Below are 27,612 nucleotides of genomic sequence, written 5' to 3'. Positions count from 1 at the left end.
CCTGTCATATCTGTGGGATTCTATTCCAAAAAATTTGACCCTAAAAAAAAAAACTAGAAAAACCAAGCAGTTAACTTTAATTTCTAACACGTTTTGTGGACAGATTTTACCTCCTGTCTTTTTTAGACATAACATTTTAATACCTTAATTGTCATCTAAAGTTTAAACTTCAGACTGTCAAAATAATATTTCTTGTTCCTGAACCCTCTTGGGCTTGAAAGTGTTCTTCTCTTATCTCATCTTTGTTATTCTAGGAATTATATTTGGATTAAGAGTGGGTAACATGACAATGTTCTTTAGATGACTTTTAACGTCTTATAAATTCCCGTTACAGATAGCTAAGAACAAGCAGTATGCTATGCACACAGAAGTCACGGCATTAAAGCAAGAAAGGAGCCCAGTCCCCGGTGCTGATGAATGGCTGCTTGAAGGGTGCAGGGCACAGGGTGGACTCAAAAGAGATTTTCTTAAGAAGGGCTCAGAACCAGAGACCTTTCAGAACTTTGGTGGTGATCATGCATGCTCGGTCAGGGATGATGAGTTTCAGTTCCAAGGGCTCCGGCACACTGTGACGGCCAGGCAGTTGGTCGAAGCTAAGCTTCTGGACATGAAAACAGTTGAGCAGCTGCGACTTGGCCTTAAGACTGTTGAAGAAGTCCAGAAAACTCTGAGCAAGTTTTTGACAAAAGCCACCTCCATCGCAGGGCTTTACCTAGAATCCACAACAGAAAAGATTTCATTTTCCTCAGCTGCCAAGAAAATCATCATCGATAAGATGATGACTTTAGCATTTTTAGAAGCTCAGGCGGCCACGGGTTTCATAATTGACCCCCTTTCAGGGAAGACCTATTCTGTTGAGGATGCAATCCTTAAAGGTGTGGTTGACCCCGAATTCAAAATCAGGCTCCTTGAGGCAGAGAAGGCGGCCCTGGGGTATCCATGTTCTTCTAAGACACTGTCAGTGTTCCAAGCCATGGAAAATAGAATGCTTGACAGGCAAAGGGGCAAACATATGTTGGAGGTGCAGATTGCCAGTGGGGGCGTCATCGACCCCGTGAGGGGCATTCGGGTTCCTCCAGAAGTTGCCCTGCAGCAGGGGCTGCTAAATAACGCCATCCTGCAGTTTTTACATGAGCCATCCAGCAACACTAGAGCCTTTCCCAATCCCAATAATAAGCGAACCCTGTATTACTCAGAGTTACTGCGCATGTGTGTCTTTGACGTAGACGGGCAGTGCTTTCTGTTTCCATTTGGGGAGAGGAACATTTCCAATCTCAATGTAGCGAAAACTCACAGGATTGCTGTCGTCGATACTAAGACAGGAGCAGAACTGACTGCCTACGAGGCTTTCCAGAGAAACCTGATTGAGAAAAGTACCTACCTTGAGCTGTCAGGGCAGCAGTATCAATGGAAGGAAGCCACGTTTTTTGAGTCCTATGGGCGTCCCTGTCGTGTACTGACCGATACTAAGACAGGATTACAGTTCAGTATCAGCGAGGCCATAGAGCAGGGAACCATTGACAAAGCCTCCATCGAAAAGTATCAGGAAGGCTTCCTCACACTCACAGAACTTGCTGATTCCTTGCTGAGCAGGTTAGTCCCCAAGAAGGACTCGCGCAGTCCAGTGGCAGGGTACTGGCTGACTTCCAGTGGGGAAAGGATCTCTGTGCTAAAGGCCACACGTCGGAATCTGGTTGATCGGATCACCGCCCTCCGATGCCTTGAAGCCCAAGTCAGTACCGGGGGCATCATTGACCCTCTGACCGGCAAGAGGTACCGGGTGGCCGAGGCCTTGCACAGAGGCCTGGTGGACGAGGGGTTTGCGCAGCAGCTGCGGCAGTGTGAGTTAGTCGTCACGGGGATCAGTCACCCTATCAATAACAAAGTGATGTCAGTGGTGGAAGCTGTGAGTGCAAATATCATAAGTAAGGACATGGGAATCCGCTGTCTGGAATTTCAGTACTTGACAGGGGGGCTGATTGAGCCCCAGGCCCAGGCCCGCTTGTCGATTGAAGAAGCCCTCCAAGTAGGGATTATAGATGTCTTCATTGCTACAAAGCTCAAAGATCAAAAGTCCTATGCCAGAAACATCCTCTGTCCTCAAACGAAAAGAAAGTTGACATATAAAGAAGCCTTAGAAAAAGCTGATTTTGATTTCCACACAGGACTTAAACTCCTAGAAGTGTCTGAGCCCTTGATGACAGGGATTTCCAGCCTCTACTATTCTTCACAATAGGACCTGTTTATAGAACCAGAGTCAGGGGTGATGCTGTCTAGTTCGTCTGCTTTGTCCACAGCTTGATGGTATGAGATCCACGGCCTAGTAATTGTGTGACATGCTTGAAGCACTGTTAATTTCTTGAGGGCTGGAAACACCTGACTGCTCAGAAGAGAGAATACTTTTAATTTAAAAATTTTTTTAATTTTTTTAGATAAAGTTTTATTGGAATGCAGACACATTGTTGTGTACATATTGTCTTTGGCTACTTTTGGGTACAAGGACGGAGTTGAGTAGTTCTAACAGTAACCATATGGCTCACAAAGCCTAAAATATTTGCTCTCTGGTCCTTTCCAGAATAGTTTGCTGTCTCCTGATCTGGAAGAATTTGCATCACTCCTTTAGACTAAACGTCAGGAGGCTTGGATTTTAGACTCCATTCTGCCCAAGAGAGAATACTTTTAAAATGGAAAATAACAAAAGATTTACTGCTCTTCATAATGGTTCCATTTAGCTTTGAGATTCGTTTTTTGACTCCTACCCAAACTAAATAAAAGTATTTTACCTGGAATATGGGATAAGCTTGAGGATCTCCAGCGAGTTTACAGCATCCTTTCTTCAGAACTCTGCATCACTGCCTGGATCCAGCCTGGTGTCAGGGTTCCCATTTATTAAATGATTCATTACACTCACTGAAAGAGCACTTAAAAAAGAACCGTGGAATCGCAGAGGAAAATGTAAACTTGTTCTCACATCCGTGAGGCTGTAGTGTTTCAGATTGCCTTGAAAAATGAACATTTTTAGTTTTTCTGTATGTCGTAATCTTCTTTACATATTATATTTTACCACCATCTCCCATTTCTAGTTACGACTTTGTAATTAAAAGCAGCATTATGCATGGGTTATGTGTTGGAGGAGAGGGAAGGTTTTTCTTCGTTCTATGTATTTTTTGTTTTGTGTAGACTTTATTCTTTCAGCTTTCCATTGTCTGTTACTTTTCTGTCATGACAGTTATGATTGTAATGCTAATGCAAAGGCAGCAATTCAGATTTCTTTTAGTGCTTCATGAATAAAGTTGAGTTTTTAAATGTGTCATATTAATAGACCAGCTAGGAGGTTAGGCTGATCATTCAAGACTATTTCTCACAGCTTGCTTTGCTACCATAAACATTTTGGAAGTACATCTGCTACGTGACGTGTTGAATATGGTAAAAAATGAATAAAATATCTCGATAACCTGTGTGTGATGAAAAAATATTTTTAAATCCTTGTTTTCTGTGGAGATCACTTTAATGGCTCGGTAATTTACTGGAATATATCTTTTTTTTTTTTAACCACTCACACCTGTCAGAAGTCACTGGAAGAAGAAAAGAAAGAGCATGTTGAAAAAGCCAGAGAATTACAAAAATGGGTATCAAATATCAGCAAGACATTGAAAGACGGAGAGAAGGCTGAAAAGTCTTCCTTCTTTAAGCAAAAGGTACTCACCGAGGTCCTGGTTTAATAATAATGATAATATCAATAATTATCGTGGGGAGAATTTACTGAGTTGATACAGTCCACCTAAAAAAAAAACCCTTTAATTCTTTAGTTTCCCCCACTTCTATATGCAGTTATAATGAGGATCAGAGACGTTAAGTAACTTGCCCAAGGAATCACAGTATGTGGCAGAAGAAGCTGTCTCTGCTTCCAAAACCTGGACTTCATCAATATTAGTCTCACTGTTAGTCAACCAATATGTGGGACTGCTTTTCCTCACAGTGAGATCTGCTTCCTGATCGCTTTGATGAACGTTGCAGGAGAGCAGAGTCACTCTGTTTGGTGCCCTGAGTACATTCATGCACTCTGTGTCATAAAGAGTTGCAAGCTCGTTCTTAGAATAGAAACAAAAAGTTTCAAGAGCAACAAACTGCAGACCAAGATGTTAACATTTGAGGGTCGCATTTAGTTGTGCTTTTCTGGGTCTTTTCTATTTCCGAAAGAAGTGTTCTCCCATCATCCACTGGAAATTCTAGATTCTTTCCCTTCCCTAAATGAAGTCTTTAGTTCTGTAGGCTGTGTTCTGAACCCCACTACTTGACATAAGTTGAGTGGCCACATTTCGTGAGATGTTACTGCTCTGAGGTGTCCTTTGGGCTGTCCCACCTGAAGCTCTTAGGGCACTGAGTTAAGCAGTTTTGCTGCTGCTACTGATAATGCTGGAATTGCTACTATATTTTAAAAAATAAATTTCCACTAAGTAAGCAGTATTTTTCTCGATTATGTTTCCTGCACTGCACTGCTGCTCCTGCCTGACCTGTGGAAACTACAGAGGCAATCATTAGCTTTCCCTTCCAGCTCTGCATCAGTACACACTTGTCATCACTTGAAACAGACATTTTTGACATAATCCAATAACAGAAAGCTTCAACATCTTGTCTCATTTCGCCTATGGCATGAGGCAGATGAACCTTATTTGAGGTTCCCCCGGGAGAGGTTTATAGACCTGAGTATTTACTTGAATTCTCATTCAGTTGAAATAAAGCCAGCTTAGCTCATAGTCTAGCAAACTACATTTTAATAGAGTGTGGGGGAAATAAGTTGGAAAGGAAAATTACATTTAGTGTTTTAAACCCAAAACCTTCAAAGCAATTTTATGCGAGTATTTAGTTTAAAACATCTTCTTCATTTTCCCCCTGTCAAATAGGAAAAGAGCTAAAATAGGGACACAAACTTAGCAAGGATTTCTTGAGAGAACAAGTTTCTTTTCAGGAACGTGGTTTATAAACGCTTGGTATTTCCTCATTCTGTAGTTCTAAATTCTCCAAAATTTTACCGACCAGTGTTAGTTTTAGACCTAGCAGACATAAAAGTAGACAGATACCTTTGCAATGCAGATCATGGCCCCAGTTATAAATCTTGAATAACACTCGATGGTCTCTCTGTTGAAGGATATTTAAGGTAATTTGATGTCAGTAATAAATGTGTCTTTCAAAAAATCAGTATTGCCTCATGATTACCTATAGCCATGAAAAATAGACTTTAGGCTGACTCTCAGTAGAATACGTCTGGGGAAAATACACCTTTTCATTGTCCCATCATTTCATTTCTGCTCACTTAAAAGAATGGCATTTACTTTCTGATATTACTTTCTGATATTCAGAAATGATACAGAGAGGAATTAGGAGAAAGTAAACAGGTCAATTTTATTTCTCTGTCTGTCACAGGCGACTTTTGCAAGTGAAGTCCTAGTAATAGAAATTATTTAATCTTGACCTGCAAACCTAGAGAGGAATACTTCTAGAGAGGAATTTTTTTCCAAAGGAGCTTTGTATCCAGGAGCTTGGGGGAAGGAAGGGAAGGTTTTTGTTCCATGTTCATGTATCTTTTTGAGGATGGCAATGTTCTTCCAGTGCTGAACGTCTGGCCACCTGGGGTATCATTAAGGCATTCTCTATTCGTGGTTGGGCTGGGACAAATGCAAGAACCATATCATGCGGTATTATTATTTCCTCGTGGAAATGATGGCCTTAGGGTTAGAGGGAGGGACTTTCCTTCATCGTGCATTCTCAAAAGCAGTCTTCTTATCCAGGCCTGTGAACCAGTAATAAGTGATGGGTATTTACTCAGATCACCTGAAAATATTCCCATCGTGTGGGTCTTGATGAAAACTTGGAGTTTTTTAAAATGACTGTTGTGTCATCTTTGTGAAGGAAGAGCTTGAGTGTGTTTTCTTTACCTCGCAGATTTCCAGTGAGGAAATATCAGTCAAGAAGGAACAATTATCTGAAGCACTGCAAACTATGCAGCTCTTCCTGGCTAAACACGGAGACAAGTATGTTGGTTTTCATTAGGTCTTTTATTTGAAGTAGGGGAGTGGTCTTCAAAACTCTTAGCAAAGTAGAGGATGGTAAATTGCAATGTAGAGTTTAAAAATGGGACTCAATCACAAATTTACTTAGTAATATAATAACCTAAGACTATAAACTTGGCTACTTAATTGTTGCTTTTCATCACTCTTGGTCTTTACCAAAACCCTGAAATGTACTTATTACCCCCATATATTGCTGATGAGGAAACAGGCTCAGAGAGTTTAGGATCTGTAGCTAGTGAGTAAAGATGCCAAGCCAAGTCTTGATTCTGAGTAGTACTTACTCTCCAAGACCTACCTTTTGGAAAATGTGTGTAAATACGTTCTTCATTTTCTTAGCTGAGAACTGTGGCAACTTAATTTCTTGTGGTTTGGTCCTACTTTTTGCAACAAGGCACTTCATATATTTCAGCTAATGCCTCAGACAGGGAAGGAATCTACCCTTTTCTTAAATATTGTTTGTCTGTCATCTTTAGAATTACTCTAGAATGATTTTATATTGTACCTTAGGTTAAATTTATAAGGAAATTGGGTTAATTTCCTTATAAATTTCCTCTTTATTCATCCTTCTGCTTGAACAAGTTTCATCTTGAGTCGTGGTACCTTACTTGTCCCTTTTCCATGTTGGAACTAACAATGGGATCTTTCCCTCTGTCAGACAACAGCAGTTGTTATTTTAGAAATTTGTATATGCTAGAGAGGTGCTGATATATTAGTTTACACTCTTTTCCTTTAGTCCTTTTCCAGGCAAGAGAAGGATTCCTGGATGTTTTTAGGGTCATAAGGGCCATCCTTAATTTTCATATACAACCATTCTAAGACCTGAGTAATCTGTATATGAGATTATATTATATTTTATGACCCTATGTTAATTTAGGAAAGTATTCTTTGCAAAATCATCGAGGCTAGTGTGTCATCTTTATCACTTGAAGACTTACATTCGTCTTTTCGTACTTTCTGGTTATTTTAGAATGACAGACGAAGAAAGAAATGAATTGGAAAAACAAGTGAAAACTCTCCAAGAAAGTTATAATTTACTCTTTAGTGAATCTCTGAAACAACTACAACAATCACAAACCTTAGGAGATATAAAGGTAGAGGAGAAGGTAATGTTATTTATTTAGAACATGAGGCTGTTTTAAGGCTTTTAGTTTAACTGCATGATTGTAGAAATATATGTCAATGACAAAGAAATGACCTTGAGTTGTGTACATGGAAGAAACATGGGTGGGGTTTATTTAAGTACTAGGAGATTTCAGTGTTGTTCATTAAATGCAGTCTTACACTTGCTGTCATCAATTTCTGTGACATCTTAATCTCTGCCTTGCATGGTAAAAGGAAGGAATCATTCATTTTTCTAACTCTTCTCTGTCAAAGCCATTCCTCTACTGTTATATAGATATATGTTATATAGATATGATAGATATTCTACTATATAAATATGATGGTATAAAATAGTCTGTGAGTCACCTCTAAACGTGACATTGGAGTATTAGGGGATTTGTCTGATTTTCAGAGCTATCCATGAGATTTCTTTGAGAAATACTGGGCCATATGTTTTAGCAAGGATGCTCTAGCATCTTCTTAAAATATAACAGAAATAGCTTAAAATTTGGCCTATCCTTAAACGTTTAAAACTTGACAACACATATTCAATACAAAATCCAGTGTTCAAAAAGTTATCTTTATACTCAATTCCCTCACTCCCTGGAGTACTTTACATACTATTTGTCGTATTTTGAGGGTATGTAACGATTTTCCTGGCTCATGGGTTTTGACTATCTGTGAAGAAGTCTGTATGCTGTAAACATCAATAGCATGGGGTTTGAAACTCTCTCTTGTGTCAGGAGACTAATCTCACCCGATTGCAGAGAGCATGGTTTGCCTTCTAGGTGTGTGTCCTGTTTCCTCACCCTCATCATTTCCTGTGTCCTCACTAACCTTCTTAATGTACACGATATGAAGTTTTCAGTTCACAGATGCATGTCGTTTTCAAAGCTTTATCACATCCTGTGCTCTCGAATAGATCACTGACATAGATCACTTGTGCATTTGAGCTGCTTAACACTCACAGCCTTGCCGCGTCTTGGTAAGTAGAGGATTTTTATGTCGAAGTGTCTTTTTTTATAAGAAAATGCAAACTAAGTTTCATGACGCTCTGCCCACCCTCATGTCACTGACTGAGACTTCATGCTTTCCTTTCAGCTGGATAAAGTCATCGCAGGCACCATTGATCAGGGCACGGGAGAAGTCCTTTCTGTCTTTCAGGCCGTGTTAAGAGGCCTCATTGATTATGACACGGGGATCCGATTGCTTGAGACCCAGCTCATGATTTCTGGGCTTGTTTCACCAGAATTAAGAACATGCTTTGACCTCAAAGATGCCCAAAATCATGGCCTTATTGATGAGCAAGTTCTTAGCCAACTCCGAGAACTCAGTGAAACGAAGGAGATTATTTCTGCTGTGTCGTCCACCACAGTTCCAGTGCTGGATGCTCTGGCTGAAGGTGTGATCTCAGAACCCATGGCCATCAGAGTTCTTGAGATCCTGCTTTCCACGGGCTCTCTCGTTATTCCGGCCACAGGAGAACAGCTGACGCTGCAGAAGGCTTTCCAGCAGCACCTGGTTTCCTCTGCCTTATTTTCTAAAATCCTGGAACGGCAGAATCTGTGTAAAGATCTTATCGACCCCTCCACCTCTGAGAAGGTGTCTTTAATAGATATCATGCAAAGAAGTATTTTACAGGAAAACACAGGGGTGCGGCTTCTGCCTGTGAGGCCACAAGAAGGAGGCAGGATAACGTTAAAATGTGGGAGAAACTTAAGCATTTTAAGGGCAGCTCATGAAGGCCTCATAGACCGTGAGACCATGTTCAGGTTACTGGGTGCGCAGCTGCTTTCAGGAGGTCTGATCCATTCCAAGTCTGGTCAGAGAATGACTGTAGAAGAAGCCGTGGCAGAGGGGGTGATGGACAGAGACACTGCCAACAGTATCCTCACCTACCAGGTGGAAACAGGCGGAATCATCCAATGCAACCCCGCCAAGCGTTTAACTGTCGATGAGGCAGTCCAATGTGATCTGATAACGTCCAGCAGTGCCCTTCTGGTCCTCGAGGCTCAGCGAGGCTACGTGGGCCTCATCTGGCCTCACTCTGGGGAGATATTCCCTACATCTTCTTCCCTGCAGCAGGAGTTGATTACCAATGAATTGGCGTCTAAGATCCTGAACGGCAGGCAGAAAATCGCTGCTCTTTACATTCCAGAAACATCTCAAGTCATTGGTTTGGACGTTGCCACGCAACTCGGAATCATAGATAATCACACAGCATCGATTTTAAAAAGTATAACGCTGCCCGATAAAATGCCAGATTTGGGAGATTTCGAAGCTTGTGAAAATTCCAGAAGATGGCTCTCTTTTTGTAAATTCCAGCCATCCATGGTCCATGATTACAGGCAAGAAGAAGATGTTTTTGATGGAGAAGAGCCAGTGGTGACTCAGAGCTCAGAACAAACTAAAAAATTATTCCTGTCTTATTTGATGATAAATAGCTATATGGATGCAAACACAGGGCAGAGGCTTTTGCTGTACGATGGAGGCTTGAATGACGCTGTTCAGATGCTCCTGGAAGGCTGTGGTGCAGAAATTGATGAGAACACGCCTGTAAAAGAATGTCTTGATGTCATAAGACTCCCTGGCGTATTTCTGAATAATGCTGCAAGTAAAGAAACGAGTGAAAGTACAGCTACACCAGGTAGTTTTGATAAATGTCATTGCAGAGAACCTAAACGTAAAGGAACCTCTGAAAACGCCATAGATGAAGAGTTTCAGGAACTGGGAACTAACGTTACCAGGAGTGAATTTCGCCAGTCAGAAAACGTGGCACATATACTGGCAACTGATTATAAAGTTAAGGACTCATCCAGCCTGTGTGTTCCTAGTTTGATATCACATTTAACAGAGCCTGGACTTGCTGAAGTTAGCCTGCTCAGACAAGACTCTGAAAACAGACTTGAAAACGGTGAAAATCAAAGCCAAATAGAAACAAAGGAACATGCAGATGAATGTAGTCATTCTAAAAACCTTCAAAACTTTGCAAGTGATTTGATAAGTCCTATAGTAAAATCAAAAACTAGTAGAATCTGTGATTTGAATGAAACGGTGAATGAAGATAATATTAGCAGGGATTCAAGTCTCTTGGACTATTCCCCCAGGCTGAGTGCCTTGTTAAGTCATGATAAACTGAGGACCAGTCAGGGAAGTTTTCATGATGTACACACTGCAGAGAACAATGGAAATAAATGTGAAGCCTTTACATTGCCATTCAGTGACCAAACCATGTTATCGGGTCAAAGAATAAGAGAAAAATTTCAAGACCAGTTTCTGGGAATTGCAGCTATCAACATCAGTTTACAGGGAGAAAACACTGTACAAAAATCTTTCGGTATTGGTTGTAGTAATCCTCAGGTACAAGATCAGAATGATGAAAAAATGCTTGCTGCTTCTCATCAGGAACCCGAAGACGAGCAAAGTGAGTCCACGGTGGAAGGGTCCTCCTGTGCCCTGCCCCTGAGGGGTGGTAGTCATCACATCAGCATGGCTCACATTCATACCCCATCATTTGAAGGGGCTGTCAGCGCCAGTGCTGGTGACTATGAAACATCACTGCTGGGTGATCAGCAGAGCGACACAGAAACAGATACAGACAGCGATGCTGACTTTTATGACACGCCCTTGTTTGAAGATGATGACCATGATTCCCTGCCTCTGGAAGGTGATGACCATGGTTGTCTGCAGCCCAAGGACTATGACACGCTGCCAGAGGAAGATGACTGGGCCGCTCCTCCTGGAGAGGCTTTTTATGATGTTTCTAAAGAGGATGAACATTCTTTGGGGACCCAAGGGGGACTGGTTGATAGCTTAGGTGTGAGGGGAGAAGCACAGTCTCTGCAGGATTTTCTCATAGTTGCTGAGAAAGCAGAATTCGATTCTGGTGAAAGAATCCATTTAAATTCACTTGCCTCCTATGAGGTGAATGGACGGTTGATGGAAATCGTATCAGAACAGGACAGCACAGATGACCTTGAAGGTGATGAGTCTGACTCATTGACTGACCATGAAATTGTAGGAAGAAAAGAGAGCTTCAGGACTCCATTAAATTCTGAGGATGCTGGCTGTTGGAGAGGGAGAGAAGAGTATGTAACTGGGCAAGAATTTAAATCTGATCCCGATCGTTTAGATTCTGTGCAAAATGAAGAAAGTTATGGGGACTCAGAGTGTGACAGTAATGATCAGGACGACGATGATGACGATGGTGGTGGTGATGCCAAAGAAGAAGGAGCAGGAGGTGAGGATGGAAAGCCCGTGTGCCAGGACGAGACTGAGGGTGTGGATGTCCCCATGTGTGTCACCACTGCACCCAAACCGGGAAACAGCCATGCAAGTCAAAGTAGCAATAAAACGATTCTCCCGGATCAAAAGCACCATCATAGTTCTTTGGAAAAACAGCAAAGTGTAAATGTTTTGCAGCCAGAATCAAGTAGTAAAAGTAGCTTGGTTCCTGAAAGAAATAACCTTCCAGAATATGCAACTGAGGTTGTTCGAAAAAGCAAAGATCTGTTGAATCATGAGATGGTCCTTAAGGATAAATTGCTGTCTGTCATGAAAGACACTGAATCGGAAAACGCTTTAAGCCCTGTTGGTGTTTTACATAATACTAGTGTCGGTTCAACTTCTGAACTAGCGGATGATCTAAAGAACACAGGGGTTAAGTTGATTCAAGGGCCAGAATCTATGGACTCTGTGAAAGGTGGAAATCCATATTATGAGAATGTGACACTTCAGGGTGACTCATCTTCTGATAAAGACATTTGTTCTGAGCCCAGTTTAATAGTAAAACCTGTGGAGGAAAGCCATTTGTCATCCAGAGTCTCTGTAACTGACCAAGATCCTCAAGGCAATGGAAAAGATCTAATTAAAAGGAGAGCTGACAAAAACAATATACTAATAGAAGATGAAACATTGGTTCATAAAATGTGTGCAGGTAAAGGAGAAGTGCTTATAGAAGGTCCTGTAGAAGATAATAAATGTCTCAGACTTTTGCCCAGTAAAAGTACAAGGGAGAGTCTTGATTTAGTTAATAGTCCATTTCCGTTCCCACACATCACACACAGTGAAGGACATAATCAGGAAGGAAGCCTTAAAAAAGCAACAGTAGCCCTTAAAGATGAACCAAAGAATCTGCCAACAATAGTTAGCAAAAGTCCCGTTCAATTTGAGAATCATGAAGAAATTTTCGATTCCTCAGTTTCCCAAGTGATCACTGATGACATGACTTCAGACATGACCTTGTCTGAAAGGAATACAAGGATTGAGAAAGATTCAACCACCGATGGACCTGAAAAAGAGCTTGATCTGTTTACTTATTTAAAACACTGTGCTAAAAATGTGAAAGCAAAAGACATACTGAAACCAAATGAAGATACCCCAAGCTGTATTCTAGTAGCTTCCCCTCCCAGGAATGAGCACGTGCAATTAGGAGTTAATAATGTGAAAGAAAAGGCAGCTCTTGCCCAAGAAGACTTACCTCCAAAGGAGATGGTCCAACAGAAGGATCTTCCTACTAAAGAAAGTGTCTCAGAAGGAGGATCAGAAATTCCTGAGTTCACACCAGAAAGAGATGAAAGCACACCTTCAGTCTTCCCTCTTATAGATGCCGAGGGCCTTGGGAAACATACAGATTTTGTGCAGTCAGAACTCTGTGCAGATGGAACAAGAAATAACTCCAGTAACACTTTAAACACTGACTGCTCATCCTTAGAAATTAACAGTGAGAAAGGAGTAATTGAGCAACAGGCACGAAAAGAACCAGCCTCATCTCCAGGAGTCCAGGAAAACGAGGTTCAGATTCCTGAGTTATCTCAGGTCTCCATTGAAGATGTCGAGGACATCTTAAAAGGTAGATTGAAAGAAGGTCATACGAATCCTCAAGAGCTTGGAGAACCTTCAGCCTGTGCAGATACTAACATTTCAATTCAAAACTTAATTAAAAGAGTTAGCTCATCATCATTGGTAAGTGAAGCATCTGGTGTGTCTGGCGACTCTAAAACCAGTGACTATGGTATTTCCCCCATGAATAACTCACCAGAACTAAAAGCAGAGGGCGGAGAGGATCCGCTCTGTACTGCAAACCTCAAGTCTGAGCTGCTTCTCGATATACTTAAGCAAAATCAGTATAGCCAGAAAATTACGGGAGCATTTGAATTGATGAAAGAATTAACTCAAATGGAGTGTGATCTAGAGAAAAGAGGTAGGACATCTGAAGTTCTTCCTCTGCAACTTGAAAATGTTTTCTGCAAGCTGCTTGCTGATGGATATTCAGAGAAAGGAGGACAGGGTGGAGAATTGAATCAAAAATCATCTACAGCTTCTGAGATGATGGATGAAAAGCCACACATTCTTGATGATCTTAACAGCAAGAGAGAAAAACCCCATTCCCTTAATTTACAAAATATGAAAGAAAATGGACCAGAAAACTCTCCTGTCTGTGCATCAGCATTGCCAAGAGGCAGGAGGCTGGAGGAGCTATGCGCTGAATCCCCAAACCGTTTGGAATGTATTTCAGGGTCAAAAGACATGGCTTCTGGAGACAGCTTGATGGAACAAGTAAGTATACTTTACATTTTATAAGGAAGTAGCTGCATTTGGGAATAATCCCATACATTTTATTTGCTTGAAAATCTGCATAAAGCCTATTGAATTAACATGTCCACATTTGTGTTTAGTTTTCCAATGAGCTACAGCAGTGTTTACAGCACAGATCAAAGATGTGCGAGTATTTGGCTTTGCTTCAAGATATGAGGCCTCCCTTAGGTAACCAGGAGTCTCTGGATAACAATCTAGAAGCTTTGAAGAACCAACGTAAACAGCTAGAGGTAAGAATTGTCTGCTGCCGGTTATGGAGGGTAGTCAGCTGATATTAATTTGGAAAATTAAAAAGAGCATTTTTATATTTTGAATATTAGTTATATTTGTGTTTCTCACTAGGTATATCTGGGATGTGTATTTTTTGCAGACATTTGAATTGGGATTGGCTCCAATTGGTGTGATTTTAAGAAAAGACATGACGCTGGCAGAAGAGTTTTTAAAGTCTCTGCCAGGTGACTTCCCCAGGGGACAGCTCGAGGACCTGAGTGTAAGCCTCCAGAGTCTGCAGACGGCCTTCTCCTCCCTCCATGCCTTGTCTTCAGAAAGAATGAACCACATCATGATGGCTATCGACTCCGAGATGGTAGGTACCAGACCGTCTCACGTTGAGTCAGAACTAGTGTTTGGGAGAAAACTGAGGGTTTGAAAATTTAGTCATAAGATGATAAACTGTTAAGCTCTTAACACAGGATCATTATTTGTAGGAATTTGAAATTTGGGGACAGACAGAAATGAACATGCAATTTTATTTTCTAGTCTAAACTAGCAGTTGCCCATGAAGAATTTTTGCACAAACTTCAGTTGTTCTCACGTTGGATATCAGAGATGAGCACATCTGTGAAGGATGTGGAGGTCATGATGGTTCAAAATACTGGACATGTAAAGCAAAGCTTGGAGTTTCTCAAGGCAAGTGTCAAAGTCAATAAGACCAAGTACATCAGAAAACCTGTGGATTGAATGTAACAAAGGTTTAGAAAAAATGTGACTTTGCTGAAGCTATAAAGGATTATTTCCTTTTTCTCTAAGAGGTGTTTGTTCACAGTTGACTCAGCTATAAAATAATCACAGCCTTACAGATGTCATTCTGATGAGGTCCCTGCAGACTTTATAAAACTCTTACTACCACTGCATGTTGAGGTTGGTATTTATGTATTTATGTATGTATCAGTCACATAAAGACAATCATTTAAATCAGTCCTGTAGCTGCTTCATGGTATTAATCATTTCTGTCATGCCTTTCTTCCCCAAGTTCTTAATGTGAACAGCATCCCTCATGAATGGCGGGCAGTGACACTCCTGGCCTGCGAGTCAGAAAACTGAAATTCTGGCCTACTGGATTTATGTTTTAAATTCCCATGATCTCGTGTATGTGCTGCCACAATTACATGGATATTATAAATATTAGCAAGGAATATATTTTTAACATCTTTATTGGAGTATAATTACTTTACATTGTTGTGTTAGTTTCTGCTATATAACAAAGTGAATCAGCTATATGTATACATATATCCCCATATCTCCTCCCTCTTGTGTCTCCCTCCCACCCTCCCTATCCCACCCCACTAGGTGGTCACAAAGCACCGAGCTGATCTCCCTGTGCTATGTGGCTGCTTCCCACTAGCTATCTATTTTACATTTGGTAGTGTGTATATGTCCATGTCACTCTCTCACTTCATCCCAGCTTACCCTTCCCCCTCCCTGTGTCCTCAAGTCCATTCTCTACATCTGCATCTTTATTTCTGTCCTGCCTCTAGGTTCTTCAGAACCATTTTTTTTTTTTAGATTCCATATATATGTGTTAGCATAAGGTATTTGTTTTTCTCTTTCTGACTTACTTCACTCTGTATGATAGACTCTAGGTCCATCCACCTCATTAGAAATAACTCAATTTCATTTCTTTTTATGGCTGAGTAATATTCCATTGTATATATGTGCCACATTTTCTTTATCCATTCAGTATTTTAATGTTGTTTCCTTCAATGTGCTAAATGTACACAAGTTAGATCTTTACCTTTTGGCGGAGTTACATTTCAAGTAACTCTGCCAGACAGGTTAATATATTCTGAGAGGGATTATTTTTTAATGTATTAATGACCATAGTATTGAAATAATTTCATCACTACCATTCAGTACGAATGAATGGCTTGACTCAGTGAATTGTGAAAAAAATGTCAATAAAAGCTTGAATCCCTGATAGAAGAAGCATATTTATAATAAATGTTATTGTTAATAGAAACTTTCTATTGTGGCTTAACTCGCTGTTGGTAACTCATACTACTTTTTTCACAGAATGTGTTAAAAGACCTCGGACACACCAAAACGCAGCTGGAGACCACTGCCTTTGACGTGCAGTTCTTCATCTCTGAACATGCACAAGATCTGTCTCCCACCCAAAGCAGACAACTGCTGAGGCTCTTAAATACAACTCAGAAGGGTTTCCTTGACGTGCAGGAATCAGTAACTACCCAGGTGGAACATTTAGAGGCTCAGTTACAGCTAGAACAAGATCTCGATCGTCAGAAGGTCCGCCTCTCTTTGCGGAGTGGGAATTCTTGGTATTTAGGTCTTCAGTGTGAAACCTGTAATGTAAACCCCAGGGGTTGTGGATAAGAGAAGACAGGAGAGATTTTCTGGACTGGCAATGAGTGAACAGGGTATAATATAGCGATCCTACAATATATAAAAGTACTGTGTGCCATAAGAAGGCTATAATTAGTTGCTTTTAATTTTCATGACCTCCCTCAAACTACTGTTTTCAGAGGAGAGTTTTGATTTTTTTTCTAGGAGGAGGAAATGTAGATGCATTGAGAAATTTCTGGGGATAAATCGATGAACATGTGGATAGAGAAGGTTAAGGGTACCTTTTCCCTTTGGGAGGTGGGTGGGCATGGCAGGGTAGGGCCAGGCTCTGGAGCCAGGCTGCCTGAGTTTACACCCCATTTATACCACTCACTTGCTGTGGGACCCAGGGCAAGTCACTGAACCAGTTTTCTCATTGGGAAATTGGAAATCGTAGCAGTGCTTGCCCGGTAGTATTGTGGGCACCGATGAAAGAAAGAATTTAAAACCCTCAGGACCTTGCCTGGCATGTGTCAGGCTCCTAGTCAACATGGTCTATGGCTATAGAATAAATAACTAGTATGTATATAAAAGGAAAACAAAAGATGCAAGTAATGGCTGAATTAATCTCTTAGGGTGATTTAACGAATTATATTGAGGTGGTCCATCCAATAGCAATAATGAGCAGAGGTGGGGATGGAATTAGCCACAGTGATTAAGGAGAGATATTGCGTGCAAGGCTCCTTTGATCACTTCTGGAAGCACAAGCATGGTCTCCAGCACGGTAACCTGTTTACACGTATTGAATATTTTAACAGACAAATCACCACTAACTTCTATTTTGATATCATTTTGCAGAATTAATTGTGTGTGTCGCAGGTTTCAAGAGCTTCAGAAAGTGGGATGTTTCTTCCTGTCAGTCGGAAGCTCCATCTCTTACACATATGCGTGACCAGTGTTCTGTTGAGCTGTCATCCAAACGGGATCTCCTTCCTTGTACATGAGACATGCTCTCACTTTCTGTGTACCTTGCTCAGTGTGTACCCCACTGCTATCATGTTTACAGCATACTTAGGAGAGCTTACATAGAGGAAACTTGCAAAATGTGTTCTCGTAAAGAGCTATGACAGTAGTGAGTTGGTGGCCACATTCACGAGGCTTTGCTTTTGCTCCCTTCAGATGGTGGAGGAGCGTCAACAGGAGTACAGAGAGAAACTCCAGGGCATCTGTGACCTCCTCACCCAAACTGAGAACCGCCTCATTGGTCATCAGGAAGCCTTCATGATTGGAGATGGCACGGCTGAGTTAAAGAAGTACCAGTCCAAGCAGGAGGTAGAATCTAGCTTTGCATTAGTGGGTTGAGTTGATGTTAAGACTGATTACAAGTATTTAGAAAGCAGTTCAGGTTATTGGAAAGTAGTCATCATTTTAGCTTTTCGGAGGCAAGGTGCACCCAAGACGCCCCAGACCTGAGCTTGAAACTTTATACTAAGAGTCATACGTCCAGCTCCAGCAAGCCAGGTAATTTTCCTGGCTTTTTTTTTTTTAGTGAGACATCGAGTGGAGGCGATATAAAGGAGATTGGATAGTGGAAATACCTTGTGTGATGAGTTAGAATTTGGATCTGTTGAAGCCCAACTCACTTGCAAATCAGGAGACATAGCCATGAGTTTGGGTTCTTTTTCTCTCTTAGCCCCATCCTATTCCTTTCATTGTTCTCTAGAATTTGTTTTTTTTCACTGAAGGAACAAACAATAATGACAGATAAAGTTTTATTTTGGTGTCAGGAGAAAGAACATTCTCATTGTAACGAGATCATCCAGTCCCAGACTCTACACATTGTCAGCTTTGTACCTTAATCTCTCTGGGCCTCACTGCCTTTGCTCAAACTTCCACTGCCGTGTTATTGTCAGACTCAAATAGATATTTTATGTAAAGTGACCAGCACAGTTAATGTCATATAGTAGTGGCTCAGTAAAGAGTGTCTCTTTCTTTATTAAAAAATATTTATTTATTTTAAAGTATAGTTGATTTACAATATTATATTAGTTTCAGATATACAACACAGTGATTCAACATTTAATATTGGCTTGGCCGAAAAGTTCGTTCGGGTTTTCCTGTAACATCTTACGGAAAGACCAGAACGAACTTTTTGGCCAACGCAATAGATGATACACCATTTAAAATTATTCTAACATATTGGCTTCATTCTCTGTGCTGTACAATATATCCTTGTATTTTTTGTATTCTATACATAGCATTCATGGATTAGAAGAATTGATATTGTTAAAATGTGCATACCACTCAAAGAAATCTACAGATTCATTGTGATCCCTAGCAAAATACCCATGACATGTTTCACAGAACTAGAACAAATAATCCTAAAATTTATATGGAACCACAAAAGACCCCAAATAGCCAAAGCAACTTTGAGAAAGAACAAAGCTAGAGTTATCATACTCCTGGATTTCAAACCATCCTACAATGCTATAGTAATAAAACAGTATGGTACTGGCACAAAAACAGACACAGAGATCAATGGAACAGGATAAATAGCCCAGAGATAAACTCACACAGCTATGGTCACTTAATCTACAGCACAGGAGGCAAAAATATGCAATGGGGAAAAGACAGTCTCTTCACTAAGGGGTGCTTGGAAAACTGGACAGTATCTCTTTCAATTCAAATACTTCCTAGAAAAATTTGGGGAGGCGTAAAATAAAACTATGGAGAAAAACAATATGAAGAGTTAAACATAGTACTCTATAGAGAATGAAAGTGTAAAGGAAGAAAAATTACATAAAGAACTCTAGACGAAGGAAAGCTGTAACTGTTGAGGAGAGATCTTACTCTGAGCTTCCTAGCAGCTAGGGCAAAGAAGCAAACATTTTATTTTATAGAGCTCTGGTATTTAGAAGAAGTCATCATCTTAGTATAGAAATTACATTAGGAATAATTTAGCTCATAACTTTGAGAACTATTTGTTTTTATCCTGAGCAGCAGATATATGTTAAAATTAAATGTTTAAAAACAGAACATATAATATTACCATGTATTTAAAAACTTTTATAAATGTACTCACATAATGTAAAAAAATCTGGTATGTGCAAATATGTATAGATTACATTTGTAAATACTTAATTGTTTTCAGTGTTTTACAAACCACATCCATTTGTTAAACTTGCAAATCTCATACCTTTCTTTATAATGTTCTCTGAGGTTTCAAATTATATTAAATATTGTGATTTAAATAAACAACTCAAATTAACAGAGTATTGAATATGCTTTAACAACCTGTATGTGCTAGATTCTTCTCTGCTCCCCCCACCCTGTTTTAGAATTACAATTGTGGAAGAATTAAATAGGTAGTAATTTACTAAGATTTTATTTTTCTTTTGTGTTATAAGGAATTACAGAAAGATATGCAAGGAAGTGCACAGGCATTGGCAGAAATAGTGAAAAACACAGAGAACTTCTTAAAAGAGAGTGGTGAAAAACTGTCACGAGAGGATAAGGCTCTGATTGAACAGAAACTTAATGAAGCTAAGATAAAGTGTGAACAGCTTAATTTAAAGGCGGAACAGTCGAAAAAAGAGCTGGATAAAGTTGTGACGACAGCAATCAAGGAAGAAACGGAAAAGGTCCTTATTCAAATATGTGGTACCCTGTTCTTACGGCTTTGTTGAAAATGATGAGTGTAACATCGCCTTGATTTATTATGTGGTATCAGGTGGTCGTAAGTGATGATTAGCACCAGAGACTAGAATTCTGGGTTTTCATGTAGGCAATTGACCAAATACTACAAAGTTCGAAGAATTGGCTTTGTTGAACTTTAAAAAAAAAATTTTATTGAGGTATAGTTGATGTGCAATATTATATGTGTCAGGTGCACAACATAGTGATTCATAATTCTTAAAGGTTATACTCCATTTAGAGTTATTATAAAATATTGGCTATCTTCCCTGGGTTGTACAGTATATCTTAGTAGCTTATTTATTTTAGACATAATAGTTTGTAGGCTTTGTTAAACTTTTAAAAACAATTTAAGTGGGATTGTCAGGCTTTCTACTTGTGAAATGTGTGAGGTCCATTAAGTACAGTTAAAACTTTGGAATGTGTTTTTAAGAACAGTGGAAACTTCAGGGTAACTGCCTGTCGCTGTAAGGCTTAATTTCAGTGTGTTCAGTTTTCATTGTGGGTCTGGTTTAATTTCCCTGCTCTGATTTTCAATGATCTAAGTATTTGCTTTTGGAAAGTCTTAACACTCTTGCCTCGGCCCACATTCAAGGTTATCTATTGTGACCTTTCCTGGCCAGGTTGCAGCTGTAAAGCAGCTGGAAGAGAGCAAAACCAAAATCGAAAACCTTTTGGACTGGTTGGCAAATGTTGACAGAGACTCAGGAAGGGCAGGGATGGAACAGAAACAGGTCATTGAACAGAACGGGACTCATATTCAAGAGGGTGACGGCAAGTCGGTGATGGGAGAAGAGGATGAAGTTAATGGTAACCTGTTGGATATGGATGTTGATGGGCATGTAGCGACCACCCAGGAGAACCTGAACCAGCAGTACCAGAAGATGAAGGTGAGTGGTTTTAAACAGATGATCTTGTTAAAGTCTATTTTCAGGTCTGTAAAGACAGGAAGCACTTAGCACGTGAGTTATCTTTTCAAACCTCAGGGACCCTTGAGAGTAAAGTTCTTGTTTTAGGGTCATCAGTATGTCCATGTAAGTTATCGTGAGAATTCTAAGCAAGTGAAAAACAGTGGGAAATACATCATTGGATGTGGTGTTCTTCTCCGTGAAGCAGAGTTGTAAGGAATTAATAGAAATAACAATAGCTAATGTTCGTAAAGCAGTGACAGTGGACCAGGCACTCTTCAGAGCTCTTCCCATCGTGACTCATTACTGTGTTCATTTAGTTCTCCCCACCACTCTGTCAAATGAGAATATCATTACTATGGTGATGAAATTATTATTATTAATGTTATTCTCATTTTACAGATGAGGAAGCTGTAACTTACAGAATGAGGTGTCTTGCCTGAGGTTACACTTCTAGTAAGGGATGGAGTTGGGATTTTAAACTAGGCTGTGAGCTCAGTCCCTCTGCTAAATTCCAGCCCGGGCTTGCTGTGCCCTCCTGAGTTTACTCAAGTTCTCTCCAGACTTCAGGTCATCTTTTTGGTGAAGGCTGTGGCTGAGAAGAGGAGTGAAAATTCACTGCATGAAAAATCTAGGGCTAACATTAATGCTGCTACAGGAGCCAAGGGAACATTTGAAAGCCATTTTTAAAGAGTCGCATAGTTGATCATTTTATTTCAGTGTGTGGCTTTTGATGGGCAGATGCCTGGGCCTCGGGAACATTTGCAATTCTGTTGTTTGCCTCCGAGTCTTTGTCTGGAGTCTTGGGAATAGAATGCCCTCTGTGAAGCTCTTCTAGTACAGGCAGTAGAAAGGAAACCAGAAGAGCTGGGATATTCATTACATCACAATTTCAAGGGGCTATTCCAGAACCTGACTGTAATTGTGTCTTAAAATGAAAAATCTAATGAATTCCTAAAGGAACCTGTGAGTCAGGTACAAAGGAGTCAGGAAAGGTTAGTAACTTGACCAAAGGAGTGAAAAATACCAGGGTGGACCCAGACATACAGGTGCCTTACCGGAAACACTTGTTTTTAGCCACAGCATGAAGTTTGTTTTCTGAACTTTTCACTGCTATGAGTATGAGAATCTGAAAGTGCTTCACAAATTCCTGCTCTCCTGGCAAAGTGGAGAGATGGCCCAGAGGCTCGGGAGACACGAGGGCTCTTGTACTAACTCTCTGCGCTACGTGTCCTGGGCCCAGCCTGTCTCCCCTCATCTGTAAAAGGAAGGGATGGGTCAGGTGACTTTATAGGTATTATATACATCTGTCTGACCACGGAGATGGTGTATGAATATAATTCAGATACCGAAGAGAGAGAAAAGCCTGCGGGAGAAAAGTTATTTAGACAAAAGTATTTGTCCTGTGCCCACTGTGTGTCAGGTGCTGTCACAGACAAGGGGACAAGGATTGATGAGTCTGTTCTCAGCTGGCGGCTGGGATCAGACTTCGCGGGAACAGCTGTCCCACAGCAGTGCTTCTTGGCCCTTTTCACTTGATGGCATAGAATGATATTTTCTCAGCCCCTGAGTGCTCTGTTCTAGGTAGTCAGCAAAGTAAATTCCCTGTCTTGGTGCTTGCCTGCTGGGGAGTGACGATAATAGGGCAGGCAGTAAACATCCAAATTCTGTGGGATGCCGGAAGGTGGTAACTTTTTGCCAAGTTAGGTACGGGTGGGCAGATGGGGTGGGACCACCTTTCAGGGTTAATAGCCTCGTCCAAGTAGGTCCACACGGGGGGATGAGATTCCTGCAAAGACTCAGAGGAGGTAGGGGTTGCAGGCAGGTGTCTGAGGGGAGAGCTGGAGCCAGACAAGAGAACAGCTGGAGAAAGAGGTCCAGATGTGCCCGCGGGTGGGGGTGGGGTAGAGGTGGGAGGCCGAGTGTGTGGTGTGGGGAAGGGGGAGGGCCAGGTCGGAGAGGGAGCTCGGAGGTGATGGGATCAGGCTGTATGGCTCCACGTCAGACATTACAAGAAATGTGGAAAATGGCCCAAAAGGATTACTATGCTTTTTTTTTTTTAATTGAAATATAGTTGATTTACAATGTTGTATTAACTTCTGTACAGCAAAGTAGTTCAGTTATACATATGTATGCATTCTTTTCTATATTCTTTTCCATTATGCTGTTTACCACATTTTAATGGCATATTGGGGTGGATGGAAGAAGCTGGTTATGGCTGGAGAGGAAGGGACTCTAGCCGCTGAGGCCCACACGGCTGAGGCCTGAGGGCGGGTAGCTGTGCACACCTGTGACCTTTCTGCCCCACACCTGTGACCTGCCAGATGCTCTGCTCTTGCCTCCAGGGTGGACTTTGATCCCTGACATGTGCCGGGCTCAACAGGCAGCATTCTCTGTGTGCGGTTTCCTGTGCTCCTTTCAGCAAACCTGTGATGTGTAGGGTTATTGTCCCTTTTTCCACATGCAGGAAACTGCGACCCAGTCAGCTGAGTAGCTCCAAGATGCTCCTTTATTATATGTGTTCCTTTAACTTCCTTTGGGCTTCTCCGAATGTATGTTGTTCTTGCTTACTGATGATCGTAGTGTTTTTATAGGTTTCAAATGATAGATTCTTTTTTTCCTATTAAATATCTTTTCAGGATCATTTCCTAAGAAAAAATACTGTACTTCCTTGATCAATAATTAGGTAAAGACATTGACAATCCCTTCAGGGGGCTCGTAGGGAAGGGATGAGTAAAATGAGAGCAGATTGTAGATGCTTGTTTTAAGGCTGGAACAGAAATTTGTTCCATTTTTTCCAACCTTCTCAAAAACAGTACTTTCCAGAGAAGATTGGAAATTTTAAAATTAGATTTTAAAATTAGCTGCTCACAAAGCAGCTTTTGCTTTTAGGAAGTTCACCATTAAGAGGGAAACAGCGGGCACCCTAGACAGGTTGATGGGAAGCAGGCCTGCGGGTCCTGGGTCTGTGGGTCCTGCATCCACATGATGCCTGATCTGCTCTCCCGCAGGCCCAGCATGCGGAGCTCGCGGCCCAGCACCAGGCTGTCCTTGTGGCCACCCAGGCGGCCCAGGCCTTGCTGGAGAAGCAGGGCCACCACCTCTGCCCGGAAGAAAAGGAGAAGCTGCAGAGGAACGTCAAGGAGCTGAAGGCGCATTATGAAAGCGCGCTGGCCGAATCGGAGAAGAGGATGCGGCTGACCCACTCCCTGCAGGAGGAGCTGGAGAAGTTCGACGCTGACTACGGCGAGTTTGAGCAGTGGCTGCAGCAGTCAGAACAAGAGCTGGAGAACCTGGAAGCAGGTGCCGACGACCTCAGTGGTCTGACGGCCAAACTGAAGAGGCAGAAGAGCTTCTCGGAAGATGTCATTTCGCACAAAGGAGACTTGAGGTACATCACGATCTCTGGGAACAGAGTGTTGGAAGCAGCCAAGTCTTGCAGCAGGAGAGAGGGAGGCGGCCGGGCTGAGCAGGGCCACCTGGATACCTCTGCCACCCACAGGGAAGTCCAGGGCAGGCTAGACCGTGCCACTGACCGCTTCAGGTCCCTCTACATGAAGGTAATTTCATTTTTTTTAAATTGAAGTACAGTCCATTTACAATGTTGTGTTAATTTCTGCTGTACAGCAGAGTGTTTCAGTTATACATATATATTCTTTTTCATATTCTTTTCATTAAGGTTTATCTCAGGATATTGACTATAGTTCCCTGTGCTATACAGTAGGACCTTGTTGTTTATCCATCCTTATATAATAGTTTGCATCTGCTCATCCCAGACTCTGAATCCTTCTCTACCCACCCCACTCCACCTTGGCAACCACAGGTCTGTTCTCTATGTCTGTGAGTCTGTTTCTATTTCCTAGCTAACTTCATTCGTGTCATATTTTAGATTCCATATATGAGTGATATCATATGGTATTTGTCTTTCTCTTTCTGACTTACTTTACTTACTGTGATAATCTCTAGGTCCATCCATGTTGCTGCAAATGATATTACTTTGTTCATTATTATGCCAAAGCAATATTCCATTGTATATATGTACCACATCTTCTTTATCCATTCATCTGTCGGTGGACATTTAGTTTGCTTCCAAGTCTTGGCTATTGTAAACAGTTCTGCTATGAACACAGGGGTGCACGTATCTTTTTGAATTATAGTTTTCTCAGGGTATATACCCAGTGGTGGGATTGCTGGGTCATATGGTAGCTCTATTTTTAGGTTTTTAAGGACCCTCCATGCTGTTCTCCATAGCGGCTGTATCAATTTGCATTCCCACCAACAGTGCAGGAGGGTTCCCTTTTCTCCACACCCTCTCCAGCATTTATTGCTTGTAGACTTTTTGATGATGGCCATTCTGACCGGTGTGAGGTGATACCTCATTGTAGCTTTGATTTGCATTTCTCTGATAATTAGCGATGTTGAGCATCTTTTCATGTGCCTCTTGGCCATCTGTGTGTCTTTGGAGAAATGTCTATATTTCTCCTTCCCATTTTTTGATTAGGTTGTTTGGTTTTTTGTTGTTGAGTTGTATGAGCTGTTTGTATATTTTGGAAATTAAGCCCTTGCCGGTTGCATCGTTTGCAAATTCCGTAGGTTGTCTTTTCATTTTATTTATAGTTTCCTTTTCTGTGCAATAAGGTAGTCTCATTTTAAGGCATGAGGAATCTGTGCGTGTAGTTTTCGTTCTGTCCTCTTTAGTTTTGGAATTAGAAGCAAGAAATCTGAAAACTGAAGCAGGGAAAATTAAAGTATTTTCATCCTACTTCCCTCAGTCTTATTCATCTACTTTACTTCTGAAAAATATGTTTAAAGATTAGGAACGTAAAGTTATTTATTAAGTTCATTTGGAGTGATTTCCAGGCAGCCCTAGCTGTAAAACTCTGTAATACCTGTTTTGCCCAGCAGGTGGCGAGTATATTTTGAGTCTAACCAGAGTGGTTTGCTGTTTGCAGCCTCTGAAGCTTGAGAACTGAAGCCTCCTCTCAGATAATTCCCTTCACAAGGAATTCGCTTTACACATATATTTGGTCTGTGTATTATTTTAATACTTAATAGCTAACAGACTGTTTCAATTTTATTATTCTCGTGGACCAGTAAGAGAGTTTTGTTTTAAAAAAAGCAAAACTGAGAAAACATGTCCCTGTTTAGAATATAAGCTGACCAGGCTGCACAAATGTCTTGAAAAGCATCGTTGGCTGTTGGCCTTGGCTTCCTTCTGGTCTAGATTATTTGCCCTCCTTGTGTCTTGTGCAGCATATAGAAGTGATTTATGAAGCACCTTGAAAACCTTTCCATCTGATGCATACTATACACGTGGTGTGTAAACTCCGTGGAGACGAGCCCCCTCTGATGATTGACACCTAAACCCTTCATTCTGGATTAAGATCCAGCCCTCATGCAGATGTTTTTGAATTGGTTAGTTTTTGACTTGTTAGAGGAAGCGTCTTCCTATAAAGGAGAAAATCTTCACCCTACAGTTTTTGCTCACTTTGGTTGAAATCTGGTGTTTTACAGGTGGCGTAACCCATAGGTCCTGAAGATTATATATAAAAGTAGTGGATTTTAATCCCACCCTTCTCTCTTTCGATTTTCAGTGCAATGTCCTTGGGAATAACCTCAAAGATCTGGTGGATAAATACCAACACTATGAAGATGCTTCATGTGGGCTTCTCTCTGGGCTCCAGGCTTGCGAGGCCACGGCGAGCAGACACTTATCTGAACCTGTTGCCGTGGACCCTAAAAATCTGCAGAGGCAGCTAGAAGAGATGAAGGTAAAGAAAAGAGGGAAAAGAGAGACCCAGCCCCAAGGTAGTCCCGTGGAATGCCCTCCGCTCTCCTCCACTTTTGTGATCGTTCCCCCAAGGGCAGGGGAGGAAGGGATGGGAAGATGTGTGTCTCCCTCTGGGAGGAGTTACAACTTGACGTCTGTTCGTTTCTCTTTCTTCTACTGTGGTTTAGCTGGTCTGACATTGCTGTCATGGTTCGTATTCCCAACCTCCTCATCCCCAGACAAAGACCAGTCCTGCCTGGGCCACTTGTGATCTTTACAAATACGAAATTATTTTTCGTATTTTATATTGGAGTGTAGCCGATTAACAATGTTGTGATAGTTTCAGGTGCACAGCAAAGCAACTCAGCCATACATATACATATACATGTACCCATTCTCCCCCAGACTCCCCTCCCATCCTTGTTCATTGTCTTCTCCTGCATTACCCCCAAGCTCCACAGGGCAGATGCTTGGTCTGTTTTGTTCACTGCTGTATCCCTGGGCCCTCGTAGGTCCTTGATGAACATTTGTTCATGAATGGACCGCGGGACGGAGAGGGTGTCACTGTCACACTCCGTGTGGGTTCCTGTTGGGTTACCCCCGATTCACAGAAGTACACACTTCAGTTATCACCTTGCCCACTTCTCAGAGAGGCCACCTGCCCTTTTGAACATTCAAACTTGATGGGGGAATTGTGTAAATATCTCAGCCCCACCCACAGTGGCAGAGAGAGTCTAGCCATTTCTTACATTCCAAGCATGTTTTAAAATCCTCATGTGAGGGGAGAGAAGTTTTGAAAAATTTTATTCTTCTTCCATGTGACCAATAATTTTGAGTTTGAAAGTTTCATGTGTTAAATCTTTTCTGTACTTCCTTTTAGCAGGTGGGTAGCAATAGCTCATTTCCGCCT

General features: G+C 41.3%; 1 protein-coding gene across 32 annotated transcripts in view; it reads left to right on the top strand.

Moving 5' to 3' along the window:
* DST (dystonin) overlaps positions 1-27,612 on the top strand; it is a 499,741-nt gene that overhangs the window by 342,735 nt on the left and 129,394 nt on the right. For 20 of the 32 annotated variants that reach the window (XM_067753487.1, XM_067753485.1, XM_067753482.1 and 17 more), the window contains 13 exons: positions 3,570-3,698; positions 5,944-6,032; positions 7,039-7,174; positions 8,274-13,730; positions 13,850-13,999; positions 14,140-14,355; positions 14,529-14,678; positions 16,062-16,295; positions 17,511-17,663; positions 19,739-19,972; positions 20,648-20,914; positions 23,944-24,492; positions 26,527-26,703. In XM_067753487.1, the coding sequence (XP_067609588.1) occupies positions 3,570-3,698; positions 5,944-6,032; positions 7,039-7,174; positions 8,274-13,730; positions 13,850-13,999; positions 14,140-14,355; positions 14,529-14,678; positions 16,062-16,295; positions 17,511-17,663; positions 19,739-19,972; positions 20,648-20,914; positions 23,944-24,492; positions 26,527-26,703 (7,941 nt within the window). Of the gene's footprint in view, positions 1-334; positions 3,455-3,569; positions 3,699-5,943; positions 6,033-7,038; positions 7,175-8,273; positions 13,731-13,849; positions 14,000-14,139; positions 14,356-14,528; positions 14,679-16,061; positions 16,296-17,510; positions 17,664-19,738; positions 19,973-20,647; positions 20,915-23,943; positions 24,493-26,526; positions 26,704-27,612 lie in introns of those variants that run through there. The other 12 variants (XM_067753497.1, XM_067753499.1, XM_067753502.1 and 9 more) reach the window with 7 other exon arrangements.

Source organism: Pseudorca crassidens, chromosome 10 (genome assembly GCF_039906515.1).
Source record: "Pseudorca crassidens isolate mPseCra1 chromosome 10, mPseCra1.hap1, whole genome shotgun sequence".
Taxonomy (NCBI): domain Eukaryota; kingdom Metazoa; phylum Chordata; class Mammalia; order Artiodactyla; family Delphinidae; genus Pseudorca; species Pseudorca crassidens.
This window is presented reverse-complemented; position numbering and strand designations above follow the sequence as displayed.